The sequence below is a fragment of the Rhinichthys klamathensis genome, unplaced genomic scaffold (assembly GCF_029890125.1).
Source record: "Rhinichthys klamathensis goyatoka isolate OS25496 unplaced genomic scaffold, OSU_Roscu_1.1 h1tg000220l_1, whole genome shotgun sequence".
Taxonomy (NCBI): Eukaryota; Metazoa; Chordata; class Actinopteri; order Cypriniformes; family Leuciscidae; genus Rhinichthys; species Rhinichthys klamathensis.
In genome coordinates, this window is record NW_026606744.1 from 229,343 (window position 1) to 242,766 (window position 13,424).

Below are 13,424 nucleotides of genomic sequence, written 5' to 3' on the forward strand. Positions count from 1 at the left end.
ATAATATTATTACTATTATTAGTAGTATTGCATTCTCTAATAAAGAGAGATTTGCCGCTGGTTAGTAGGCTAAGCTCCAGCTGGAGAACACTCACTTCTCACCGGCTCCTCTTTTCCCGGGATGTTTCCTCTTGCACACATGCATGTTGTGCTCCCGTGAAAATTGCACACGACAGCATTCTTGATTTGAAGTTTTGTGAAACTTTCCCAAACCTAAACCTTGCTAGTTCGGATTTGTTTGCACTGTCATAATTCGCGCTGTTTTCTCTTCTACCGCAATAGCATTTGTAAGGGCTGCACTACACTCTAGCGCTACAGCGCCGTAGCGGTCAAATCGCGGGATTGCAGGCCCTTACATTAGGTCACGTGAGATCAAACGACTACTCGACAACAAAGATATTTGTCGACAAATTTTTATTGTCGACGTTGTCGACAACGTCGACTAATCGTTGCAGCCCTACTGAACAACGCGTTGGTTATTGTATTATTGTGTTACACACTGTGTACGCACAGAACAGAGAGGCGGGGTGAGCAAAGCTCATTATCATTTAAAGTCATATGCACAGAGAGGCGGGGTGAGCAAAGCTCATTATCATTTAAAGTCATATGCACTGAAACCGCGTGCTGAAAACAGAGCGGTTTTTGACCAAGTAAAATAAGTGTTTTCTTACTATACTAATGAGAATTTTTAATTAAAGTATATTACAAACTTTAAATTTAGACCCTAAAGAATCATATTAGCTTGTACAAAAATGGCATTATATGACCCCTTTAAAAAGTTAAAGGCTATAACAACCATACACAATTCTATTAACATAAAATGCTTAGCTCTAATATGTACTTTTGAAACAAGAAAGTACCAACAATCATTTAAGGAAACAAGGATCTGAAATAAAAGATAGGATTTGTAAGATCACACAAGAGACAAGGCTCAGTGTGTGAGTTTAATCAGAGATCTCTCTCTCTCACTGGAATACAGAGAGACACCTGCAGAGTGCAGAGGGTGAATTGAGCGCAAATCAAGAGTTGAACAACACAGCCTCAGTCATCGCTTACTGAAGGGGAAGAGTAAAGACAGCTGCACGCACGCACGCGCACGCACACACACACACACACACACACACACACACACACACACACCTCTCCTGGCAGACCCACAAAATAGCAGACAGTTTCCAGCAGCAATTTCAATCCTTCTTTATTTCATGGACACTATCTTTCTCGGTTTCTCTTCCTCCCCCTTCCTCTTTTGCCTTCTCTCTCCCTATCTCTGCTAATACCACTGTACCTTGCTACCTTTTCTCAGCACAAATAAGATCAACTTCAGCATTTTTAGTCACAGAAACAGAGGTGCTGTTTATTGGGTTATAAACTGTTCAAGGAAGAGTCCACCAAAAACTGAAAATTACGTCAATTATTTATTTTATATATATTCAAATAAACATACTTTTTAAATCAACATATTAGAATGATTTCTGAAGGATCATGTGACACTGAAGACTGGAGTAATGATGCTGAAAATGCAATTTTGCCATTAATGGAATCAATGAATTCATTTTAAAATAGAAAACTATTTTTTATTGCTGTATTTTGATCAAATAAATAAAACATTTCTCTATAAATCTATTTCTCACTTAAAATTTAATTTAGGCATCATAACATTATAATGTTCATTATAATGTAAATTGTACTAGTTTTGAATTTTAATATTACATTTTACAATTGTATTACAATTATTTGTGTGTTAGATATTCTCAAGTGAGCATTAGAAGATGGCACAAGTGGTCTATGAGTGAAAATAGTTGGAAATGAGCACAAAAAATATCCAATTTTGACCGATACTGATACTTTTTTTTTTTAAAAGACTAATAATTTCCACAGAACAGAAAATCAGACAGATTTGAAATAACATGAGGATGAGTAAATGAAGAAAGAATTCTCATTTTTGAAAATGCCATTCCTTTAAACCGCCTCTCTTACCTCCTGGATGGTTCTAGAGTCTTTCGGAGGGTTGTCCCGCAGTGGAATTTTCCCAAACAGCTTCCACCCTGGAGCACTTTGGGACGCAGCGGCCCTTGACTCCTTGGGCTTCCAGGAAAACAAACTCCTTTGAAGACAGACCAATAAGAAGAGGGACCAAAAGAGTGAATATTCGAAAACATATGCCACATAAGTTTGTCAGAAGATCCCTAAAGAGTTAAGTCTTCATAGTCTGTGATATCAAGAGGCCAAAATATGACAACCATTCATATTCAAACTCATTAAGTTCAGACTATGGCTATAGGGAATTAAGAACTTAAACAACTCAGCAGAGCAGGTCTCAGCTTTTAATGCGCTTAATACAGGGGATTTCAATGCACTCATGGTGATGTAGCTCACCAGCATCCTGCAAATAAAGCCTTGAGTCAGTCACGGGTGCCCTTTACACAAACACACATATATGAGCAGGCCCTGCTGTGGAGATGAGCTCATTAAATCTATGAGCACGCTTTCTGATGGGACAATCGATCTAATGCTGTTTTAATTACATAATAAAGCCGCCGAGGCAGGTCAATACTGTCCTGAGAGAGACTGACAGGATGACAGACACAATAGTGAGGGAGACGGACAAAGAGAGAAAGTGTGACAAAGGATGATATGGCATGGTACAGTGGGAAAGGAGAAGTTTGTTCCAGCAAAATAGGGAACTGAAGACACAATGTGAGCAGAAACAAGGTCAAGGCAGCAGAACACCATGAAGCCCAACTCATAAAAGCTGACATTAAAATTCCTCAGTGTGTGTGTGGGTGAGAGTATTTTTTCCAGAGAAAAGGCAGTCTAGTTCTTTGTAGAGACCAAAGCTCCTGGGAAGAGGACTCTAAGGCCCCGTCCACACTACTGCGTTTTCGTTTAAAAACGGAGACCTTTTGCTACGTTTGCACCTCCCGTCCACACTAAAACGGCAAAAACCGAGACCCAAAACGGAGAAGTTTAGAAACGCTGCCGATCCGTTTTTCGTTTTGAATCTCCGGAGGGCGTTTTAGTGTAGACGGGTCAAGACGGAGGACTTTAGAAACGATGACGTAGTAGAGGCTCACGCTCGGCTCTATGATTGGGTGTCATCAGTCATGGCGTATATCTTTGCTAGCAGCTGTTGTACAAGTAAATTCTGCATTTTACAGCGCTATAACTGCCTACATGCGCCGGAGTCAAGCTATTATTCGAGCGATCTGTGACAATTCCCGTGTGCAGCGGCGGCGTTGAGCGTACATGGAGCGTAGGTTTGGGGTTAACCCAGAGCATGGTGGGATAATTTTATCAATGAAGTTGTGTTTACACCGGCACGCGCATGCCCAGTGTTGGTGAATGGTCACGTGATCCGCGTTTTCAGTCGTTTTAATGTGGACGGAGATCAATTCTAATACGCAGCTAAAACGCTGGTGTGGACGGAGATCGTATTCGTTTTAATTATCCGTTTCTAAACTAAAACGCAGTAGTGTGGATGGGGCCTAAGGCACTTAAGTTTCAACCTAAACATAATGGAAATGGAGCAGATGCAAGTCAGATATGCAGGCTGACGACGTCATGCGATTCGGTTCTGATGCAGCGTTTTTGAATCCATGCAAGACTAAGGTGACAAAATGTCATTTTAAATTGTATTTGACTTTGATAAAGCAAAGCATCTTCTCTCGATTAAACATCTGAAAAATAAAACAAGAAATTGTGTTCAAAGTAAAACAGCACACCTCAGACCTTCTGCGATGAAGCATGTCAATGAACGGAGAAGCCACAGGTGAGCGGTAATCAAAGCCTGTCACTCATTACCTGATCATGCGTGCAACAGTGTGACTTCTGCTCTGAAACAATACAGATCGTCCTCACAGATGCTTCAAATAAAGCATATAAAAAATATTTATGTAAAGATGCATCAATGCTGAGTTGACAATTTTATTGTTATGGGTCATAAACAATAAATAGTACTTTTTAAAATATTTTTGGCTAAAATAAATATATAAATAGAATGCAGCACAACTAAAATCTATAGTTCCAGCCAATGTCAAATCAATACTGGAATGCTGGAAAGTGAGCATCACAAGACAATAATGTAGCACCGTATGAAATATAGCTAGTAGTAAAATGATAAAGTAGCTCTTTTAAAGAATTATATTTTTGACAATCTAGTGCCATCACTCAAATTTAAAAAAAAAAAAAAGTTAAGATCTAAAATTAGCTGAAAACATCAAACAATGAATGGACTGCTGTTCTAAAAACCTATGTGGTCATTTTTTAAATAAAGTATTTGGCTACTTTTATTTAGCAAGGGTGCGTTAAATTGTTTAAAAGTAACAGTAATGACATCCAGAATGTTACAAAAACATTTTCCATTTCAAATAAATGCTGTTCTTTTGAGAACTAAACTGTTCTTTATTTGACTATTTATCAAATAATCCTGAAAACAAATTGTATAATAGTTTACTATACACAAAAATATTAATCAGCACAACTATTTTCAACATTGATCATAATAAGAAATGTTTTTGAGCACTGAATCAGAATATTAGAATGATTTCTGATGGATCATGTTGTCACAGAAGACTGGAGTAGTGATGCTGAAAATTCAGCTTTGACATCACAAATACAAAAATATATTAAAATAGAAAACAGCTATTTTAAATTGTAATAATATTTCACATTACTGTTTTTTCTATCATTGTGATCAAATAAATGTAGCCAACCCCCCACCGCACTAAAATCAACCAATAACTGATATGATCCTGCCCTGTAAATAAAAGCTAAAATTTTAAGCTTTAAGGAAATAGAAAGCTGTAACTGTATGTAGTCATCTAAATGTAGCAGCTGTAAAAAATAAATAAAAGGCAAAAAGAGGTTTACTGAAACTCAAGAGACTTGTCTGCACGTTCTGCCGTCTACCTGGTCAAGAACTCAGCAATGCCGTGTCTCTTAGTGCCAAGCGTCTGGTCAGATGAGGGATCGGGGTCAGCAGCTACCCTGTCTGGAGCACTCTGCCGCCGACCGCCAGAGCCGAGACATTCGTCCACACCACCCTCTGCTCCAAAATACCCATCATCCACGGGGCTCAGAGGAGTGGCATCACAGCTGAGGGAGACTGTGTGACCGGCGTTAGTCCGGAGGTTCCGAGGCCTGAGCGGGGGGCCCGTGTCACTGAAGTCCTCCTCTGGGCTCGGGTCTGTCTCGGTGTAATCACTGGTGTTTTCTGCCAGTGGAGACAAGGACAGCTTGGCACTGAGCTCGGACAGGGTGTCAGCAGGATCCGGGTAACAGGGCCGGGCCTCCTCCGAGCTTTCGGTGCTGGCTCGACTGATCCTTTCACATGACCTCCCAGTGGAGGAGACACTGTCGCTTTGATGAACAAAGACACGGCTTTCTGGAGCAGAAAGGCCACCAAAGGGGACTTGAGACAGGGTGTCATAACTGTTCACAATCAACAACCCCCCATTGCCCACTTTCACACCTCTGTCTAAAGCAGACACCTTCCTGTTGAACCCTTCTGCGTGTGCATAATCCAAACACTTTAAAGGAATCTGACCGTGATCCATGTGTTCATGGGTAACATCTCCATTAGGCATCTTCATATCCGACGAGCTTTTACCCATAAATGACACTGCAGACTTCAGCTGGGAATTTAAATAACCATTGTCGGGTTTTTCCACGCACTCTGGCTCATTCGGGCAGGACAGGTTTCCTCCCTCTTCTCCATCCGGACACACCATATGCACCTCCAGCTCTTCGGGAAACCCGTTTAATACTCCGGCCCTGCACCCCACCACCACCGAGGATATAGTCGGCAGTCCAACACTGCCCGGATTAGCGTATGCCGAACCGTAAACAGAGCCCTGCCCTGCTCTTTCGGGGTTTGAAACGCAAACGCGTGCTTTGTACTCCTCCCGGTTGTCGTTGACATCGATGGACGGTGCGAGTCCTGGCTCATCAGCATCCTCCACTCTTTCCATCTCACTGGAGGTGTCGGTGGTTCAGAAAGGCAGATGAAGCCCTGCTGCAGCGGCGGCGCCCCGGTTCGGCTGGGCTGTCTGCAAAACTAGTTCTCATCTTATGTACCCCACCGATTCTGCCAGTCCAGTACATTCATGACATTGCGCCTCCGAAACTTTTATCGTTAAGGACAAAAAGTAAAGCCCCGGTTCGGTGTTGTTTATGCACATTTTGATCCACGTCCAGCGCAGTTGCTGATAGAGGCCATTTTGAATGTGGTGTCGGCGTGTCTCTCCCAAGCAAAAGGTTGGAAGTGGGATTTCCAGGAGTTAACGCGACATCCACCGGACAGTTGGAGCAACTGCAGGACAATCTACATTTACAATGCATCATTCAACACACAAAAAGATTTTATTTGAGCCAGCGTAAAAATCGTCTGTCTATCTATCTATCTATCTATCTATCTATCTATCTATCTATCTATCTATCTATCTATCTATCTATCTATCTATCTATCTATCTATCTATCTATCTATCTATCTATCTATCTATCTATCTATCTATCTATCTATCTATCTAATTCAAAATCGCTTTTTGGCATGACTGTATTCTACATAAAACAAAATTGCCAAAGCTTGGAATATGCATAGAATAATTATAAAGACATCAACATAATAAAATATTCATTACATAACTTAAATTTAAATGTACAAATTAAATTATAAGTGTACAAATTATCTGTCAAATTAGAATATGTGTGAACATCCATCCATCCATCCATCCATCCATCCATCCATCCATCCATCCATCCATCCATCCATCCATCCATCCATCCATCCATCCATCCATCCATCTATCTATCTATCTATCTATCTATCTATCTATCTATCTATCTATCTATCTATCTATCTATCTATCTATCTATCTATCTATCTATCTATCTATCTATCTATCTAGGCTATATATCTATAAAAAGTCAAAGTCAAAATGACCACTAGAGGACGGCAATACACAATACACGATTTATTCGACCCCTATGTAACATAAATAACCGATTAAAAAAACATCTAAACATGTGCAGTAGGCTATTTTATCTTTTTATAAATAATTATAATGCATGTTTGGGATTTCACTAATTTGATATAAATTCCCAGTATTCCACAGCTTTTCTTAAACAGGTTTGTTTTTTAAGGTTACAAGATTTCCCCTAAATTTACTCAAGTAATGTAATTTGACACTAGTCGTGCATTGTTATTTAAATTCCATAAGAGACCATGTGTACGCTTTCTTTTGTGCAAAAAAAAAGGATGCATTTCATACTTTGAATTCATATAAGAGAATGCAGACTCGGGCCTTTCATGTCTCAATGCTGCATTCATAAATTAAAATCCAGGGTGTTATTTTCTGGGTATATATCGAGGGCCGGCCCGTGGCATAGGCGCCCTTAGCAAATGCTAAGGGCGCCACCACTCAATAGGGGCTCCAAAATGAGTGAACGAGTGCATTTTTTTTATTTTTTTATTTTTTTTACTAATACTATTTTAAAACCATTAATTCGAAATACTACAAAATAAAGCAAAACAACTCCACAAAAACTTAACTAAGTCCCCCGGCGCATCAATCTTCCCCCGCCCAGCGAGTGCTTGAAGTGCGCCAGAAACAGAGCGCGCGCGATCAGTTTACTGTTGGTCATTTGTTGTGTAGCGTCGCCCCTCGCCTCGCCGCATCCAATGTAGACAGCATTGCTTTCGTTTGAGGGCGCTTAACACACTCAAGCACTAGAAACGGGCCTGGCAGCTCGCGCCAGGTCTAGACACGGTGAAAGTTACCTCATTGTGACGAATGGCCGAATTTTCATGAGACATTTAAATTAGAATTATAGCCTGCGATAGATACAGTGCCAAAGAGAAGAGGCTACAAGGGGATAAAGACAGAGGTAAAGTGATGTAATGAATGAACAGTTTATCTAATTGCATAGTAGTAAGATACTATAATTTAATGGCAGTTATTTTTACCTTATAACTTTATGCTAACAGTAGTTCTGAGTTCTTCAGAGCCCCCAGACAATGCGATTTGTAACAATCATGTCAGTCTTTTTTAGACGCATTTAACGTTACTATCACTTTTATTAATTAATGTTTTGGTATACAGTTGTGCAGTTTTGAGGTGAATATATGGCATTTAAAAAAAATTATTTGCCAAAATTATTAACGATATTTATAGGCTACAGGTTTATTATGTTTTATGTAAAATTCACATTAAAGAAGACATTTCGCAGTTTCATTCATGTTGAAAACATGAACCGTGCCATAATTTAGTGGAAGATTGCTGCCATCAACTCCCAAACAAACGCTTTTGCTAGTGCTCAATGAATAGTTTGTGCATGAATGACATTTGGACGATGACATCACTGTTTTATCCAGAGCAAGCTATATATAAATTAGATAAATTAATATTTTTTTTACAACAAAATAAACCATCACTGAACACACTTAAGCTTGATTATGACACTATTTTCTTCTAGATCTGCTGTACAGGAGAAGCAAACTTTGTTGTATTATTTTCCTGTTATCACTTTAAAGCTGCCTTGAAATAATCTGTATTGTAGGCTAAAAAGCGCTATATAAAAATAAAGGGGACTTGACTTGAATGCTAGATGTAATGCTCTTGTTATATATATATATATATATATATGACTAAATAATCACCAACACAATGATGGGGTGAAATGGGCTGTAATGCATGGGGCACCAGGTAAAATCTTGCCTAGGGCAGCAAATTGGTCAGGGCCGGCCCTGCGTGAATGCCAGATTATATTCATTAGGATACATTCGTTTTAGCCATTGCATTGACATTAATGTGTTCAATTCTTCCAGAGTTTAAGGGATGAAAAGGAACACGTTTAGGGAAGACAGTAAATTATTAACCACACTCTTCAACAGAGTATAAAACAGATTATGTGTTCACTGGGTGCCATATGAACAAACACAAAAAGTGGAGAATTGCACAAGCAGGTTTTGTGTGTGTGTGTGTGTGTGTGTGAGAGAGAGAGAGAGAGAGAGAGAGAGAGAGAGAGAGAGAGAGAGAGAGAGAGAGAGAGAGAGAGAGAGAGAGAGAGAGAGAGAGAGAGAGAGAGAGAGAGAGAGAGAGAGAGAGAGAGAGACTTTAAACGATCCTACTGGAGCCTCTCAGTTGCACACTACCATAACTGCAGAAATAAATATTGCAGTATCCAGTAACATGTTTGACAGGTGAATAAAAAGGTGTTCCTCTGTGAATAGACTGCATGAGAAACTTAAAACCAAAACCAAGAGATGGAGCTCGACGCATACGAGCTTCTACTCAAACACTGTTCTCAAGACAGCATACGCAGCTTTTCATACTTTTAAACTTGTAAGTAACTATTGGATCTAATCTTGTACTACTGCAAATAATTTCGAATAGAATATGTAAAATGATTCGGAGAGTTATTGACATTAATTTAGCATATTTTTATTACATAAAATGTTTGAATTTAAATGTGTAGTTATCACCTTGATTATGTAGCCTAATGTTTAGCAAAAACAATCAATCAATCAATCAATCAATCAATCAATCAATCAATCACTGTGCCTTTTAAATCGCTTCAACCGATTACAATTGACTCCCAAAAGTTAAATTAAGAATGTCACTGAATCGATCCGAGGTAATTTTGATGATTCAACAGCATGCAGAACTTTGCATCCTTAATAATAATAACAACCATAATTCAATTGTCATTTGTTACCATTTGTCATTTATCGTTTGGAAAGTATTATTGTTTAGATATTCTGTCCGTAATTTCTGCAGACCTCGTGAATGAGATTTCAGGTTAATTGGCAAGTCATTCGGAGGGAATGAATGTTTGTGTGGATCACACAGAGTCAGCGGTGTGGACATAAACCAATCACAAAGCGAGAACTTCTCGAGCGAGACTCACCAGCGCATGAATGTGGGTCATTCCGCGCGCTCATCACCGGGAACGGATGCAGGTTTCACAACTTGCCAACATGGGACAGAGCTGGATATCGGACAGGTCATTCCTAACGAATATCCTAAAACAAGGTAACTGGCCATTATGAAGAGCTTTGGTGAGATGCAATATTAACGGATATGTATAGAGATGGAGAACGGTACAAACCACACGCAGGACCGCGCGCACGGAGCGCAGGAGCAAGAGAATGGAGACGGGCAGAACAGCGTGCGAGCTCTGCTGGGTTTCGTGCTCTTCCTCCTTATTATCTCCACACTACTTGGCAACACGCTTGTGTGCGCCGCCGTGGTCAAATTCAGGCACCTGCGCTCCAAAGTGACAAACTTTTTCGTTATTTCTCTGGCGGTTTCGGATCTCTTCGTGGCCGTTCTGGTGATGCCGTGGGAGGCTATATCCGCGGTGGCGGGCACGTGGCTCTTCGGCCGGTTTTGTGGCATTTGGATAGCCTTTGACATCATGTGCTCTACCGCGTCCATCCTCAACCTGTGCATCATCAGCGTGGACCGCTACTGGGCCATCGCGAGCCCGTTCCGATACGAGCGCAAGATGACCCACCGGGTGGCTTTCATGATGATCGGGGTGGCGTGGACCTTGTCCATCCTCATCTCCTTCATCCCGGTTCAGCTCAACTGGCACATGGCTGAGGAAGGTGAGGAGGGCACAGCGGGTAATGGCACCGACTACAGCGACAACTGCAAAGCCAACCTAAACCGGACGTATGCAATCTCGTCTTCGCTGATAAGTTTCTACATCCCCGTAATCATCATGATCGCCACGTACACGAGGATATTCCGTATTGCGCAAACACAGATCCGCAGAATCTCCTCTTTGGAGAGGGCAGTGGAGCACGCGCAAAACCACCACCATTCCAACGACTGTTCTAACGAGAACTCGCTGAAAACCACCTTCAAGAAAGAGACCAAAGTTTTAAAAACACTCTCGATCATTATGGGGGTTTTTGTGTTCTGCTGGCTGCCGTTTTTCGTACTCAACTGCATGGTGCCCTTCTGCCAGTGCGTGAGTGACACTACCTTCACCATCTTCGTGTGGTTTGGATGGGCCAATTCCTCCCTCAATCCCGTCATCTACGCGTTTAACGCGGACTTCAGGAAGGCGTTCTCCTCGATTTTGGGTTGCAATAAAATTTTCCCCAGCACAAACGTTGAGACGGTGAATTTCAGTAACGAGCTGGTGTCCTATCACCACGACACAACACTTCAGAAGGAAGCGCAGCCGCTGGCCATCCAGATGCCGAACCCTCGAGAGGAGCCGAGTCTCCCGTTCGATAAGGATTCGGTTACATCAAACGTGTCTCGGAATCACAAAAACATGCACTTGCCCAACATCGGACAGTTTGAGTGCGACGGGGAGATTTCCCTGGACACTATCACACCATTCACCTCTACGGGACTCATGGAGTGCGAGGGAATCCCAGGTCAAATAATCACGGAATGACTCAGCGAGTTTTGGGGGGTGGCCTAGCCAAGGTGTTTTGTTGTTGTTGTTTTTTTAGCGAGCCAAAGAAAGCCAAAACGAACTGTTGGGGTTTCACTGAACGAGTTTCATTCTACATGCATTTCAAACAACTTTTCAGTAACCAAAAAGTAGCCTATATGTCTCATTTTCGCCTGCCACAAAAAGACGTTTGCTCGAGTATATACATAGCCTACTGTTGTTGTTTATCACTTCATACATTTTTTTTTTTACAAACATAAAACAAATTTGGAGACTGGAAGATTTGCGCGAGACAAACCAATAGCCCAAGATATATAGGCCTAGCCTATCGTTATAAATTACTTAAGTGAAAGTCCCATGAAAGTCAGCATATTCATCAGCACACTGAAGCGATTTTATTCACTCTTTGATTGACGCTGGTGGAATGATAAACTCAAATCCTACATAGGCTACTACATGAAGTGGATCACATGACCCTTATCGACCTTAGTGGCTTTCTTGAAAGAAAACACAGATCCTATTTTATCTTTATTTTAAGCATAATTAAATTTCTTAATCTGATTTAGCACACATGTTTTTGTTCATTTGCCATGATGTACATATACAGTAAAATATGAATTTCAATATAACTAATTGTATGTTGTGTTATATATTACATGTGTTTTAATGTGAGAAATTGGAATTTGCTGGCAACTTTAGCTGATTATGTAGCTATAATCATTGAGCACGTTGTCGTTTAGCACACCCTCCACTGCTTTTTACACAATAGTCTCATATATTCTATATTTGTCATATAGCCACCTCCATCACAGCTCTGCACATATTGGCATTCTCTCGGCTAACTTCATGAGGTGCCACCTGGACTGCTTTTAATAGCCTCCTGAATTGAGATCCATGATGGAGACTTCTTGTTTGCTTTTCCTTCACTCCCCGGTCCAAATGCTTAATTGTATCTACAAAATTATTTCAAGCATTAGAAAGCATGAGAAACATTAATTTGGTCAAATGTCTAATCCTCTTTAGGGTTAATGATCACACACAGATCTTAAGACACATTGATCTGAAATGCCTAATAGAGTTGACATAAGTTAAGGTTACTGATTCTGACCTTAAAGGTGCATAAAACACCTTTGCATTTTTTTTTCCGTTGAATATCATTTTAATCACTTGGAATCATTTGTATTCATTAAGTGCATTTAGAGGCAATATATTTTGAGGTCATGTAATAAGATATTTTTTACTGGTTGAATGTGATTGTTAACAGGACAACCAGGTCATTCCTTCAAGAGTAGAATGATTTATGTCTCATCTCCTCCCTGTTTCTAACCTACTTCGTGCTGGATTGCATTGTGTGATGAATAGGCATGGTTTCTCATGGTAAAATGCAGAATACCACAAACAGGAATCTGGGCATTAAGACAGTAGCAGTGGAAATCTCATCCATAGATTCTGTTCTAAAACTGATCATGTTGTATAAACATTGCAAATTTGCATGGGGTTATTAAGTTTATATTTTTGCAGAGTTGGTCTATTCAGCACAGCCTCCTTGATCAAGCAAGGAGAGTATGATCATGAAATGTATAGGCAGCTGAGAAATAAAATAAAAATAATGAAAAAACAACATCAGCATTAATCATAAAATCTTTCATCTATAATGATGAATATTTATTTATGCCACTGTCTGTCTCTTTATTATCAGTACGGTCAATAACATGTTTTATTATATAAAAAAATGTGTTTTGTTTATTTTATGCCTTAACTCTTATATATAATATAACCTGACTTTTGCATTAGAGAATGCACAGAGAACAATGAAAGACTCATTGTAATATTTCCTAATTTTGAGCAATTTCTCGGCAACTTGTTTTTTATGTCACAGAGAGTGACGCTGTGCAGAGATGAAGCAATTTCTGTTTCTTTGCTTTTCACTGTCATCCTGCTTTCACTCAGTCTTGTTCTTGAAATTCTTCAGTCTTGTTAGAGTATACAAAAGCTCTTCAAAACA

At 40.1% G+C, this 13,424-nt stretch overlaps 2 protein-coding genes across 2 annotated transcripts in view; one reads left to right on the forward strand and one right to left on the reverse strand.

Moving 5' to 3' along the window:
• Positions 1–6,264, reverse strand: part of tbc1d12a (TBC1 domain family, member 12a) — a 28,242-nt gene extending 21,978 nt beyond the window's left edge. The window contains exons 1-2 of the mRNA XM_056264269.1: positions 4,912–6,264; positions 1,981–2,107 (exon numbers count right to left, since the gene is read on the reverse strand). Of these exons, the coding sequence (XP_056120244.1) occupies positions 1,981–2,107; positions 4,912–5,972 (1,188 nt within the window). The 5' untranslated portion in view covers positions 5,973–6,264. The remainder of the gene's footprint in view (positions 1–1,980; positions 2,108–4,911) is intronic.
• Positions 6,265–9,920: 3,656 nt separating this feature from the next.
• On the forward strand, positions 9,921–11,419 carry LOC130097433 (D(1C) dopamine receptor). The gene has a single exon (XM_056264270.1). It carries the CDS (start codon positions 10,094–10,096, stop codon positions 11,417–11,419), a length of 1,326 nt encoding a protein of 441 aa, XP_056120245.1. The 5' UTR covers positions 9,921–10,093.
• Positions 11,420–13,424: the final 2,005 nt, after the last annotated feature.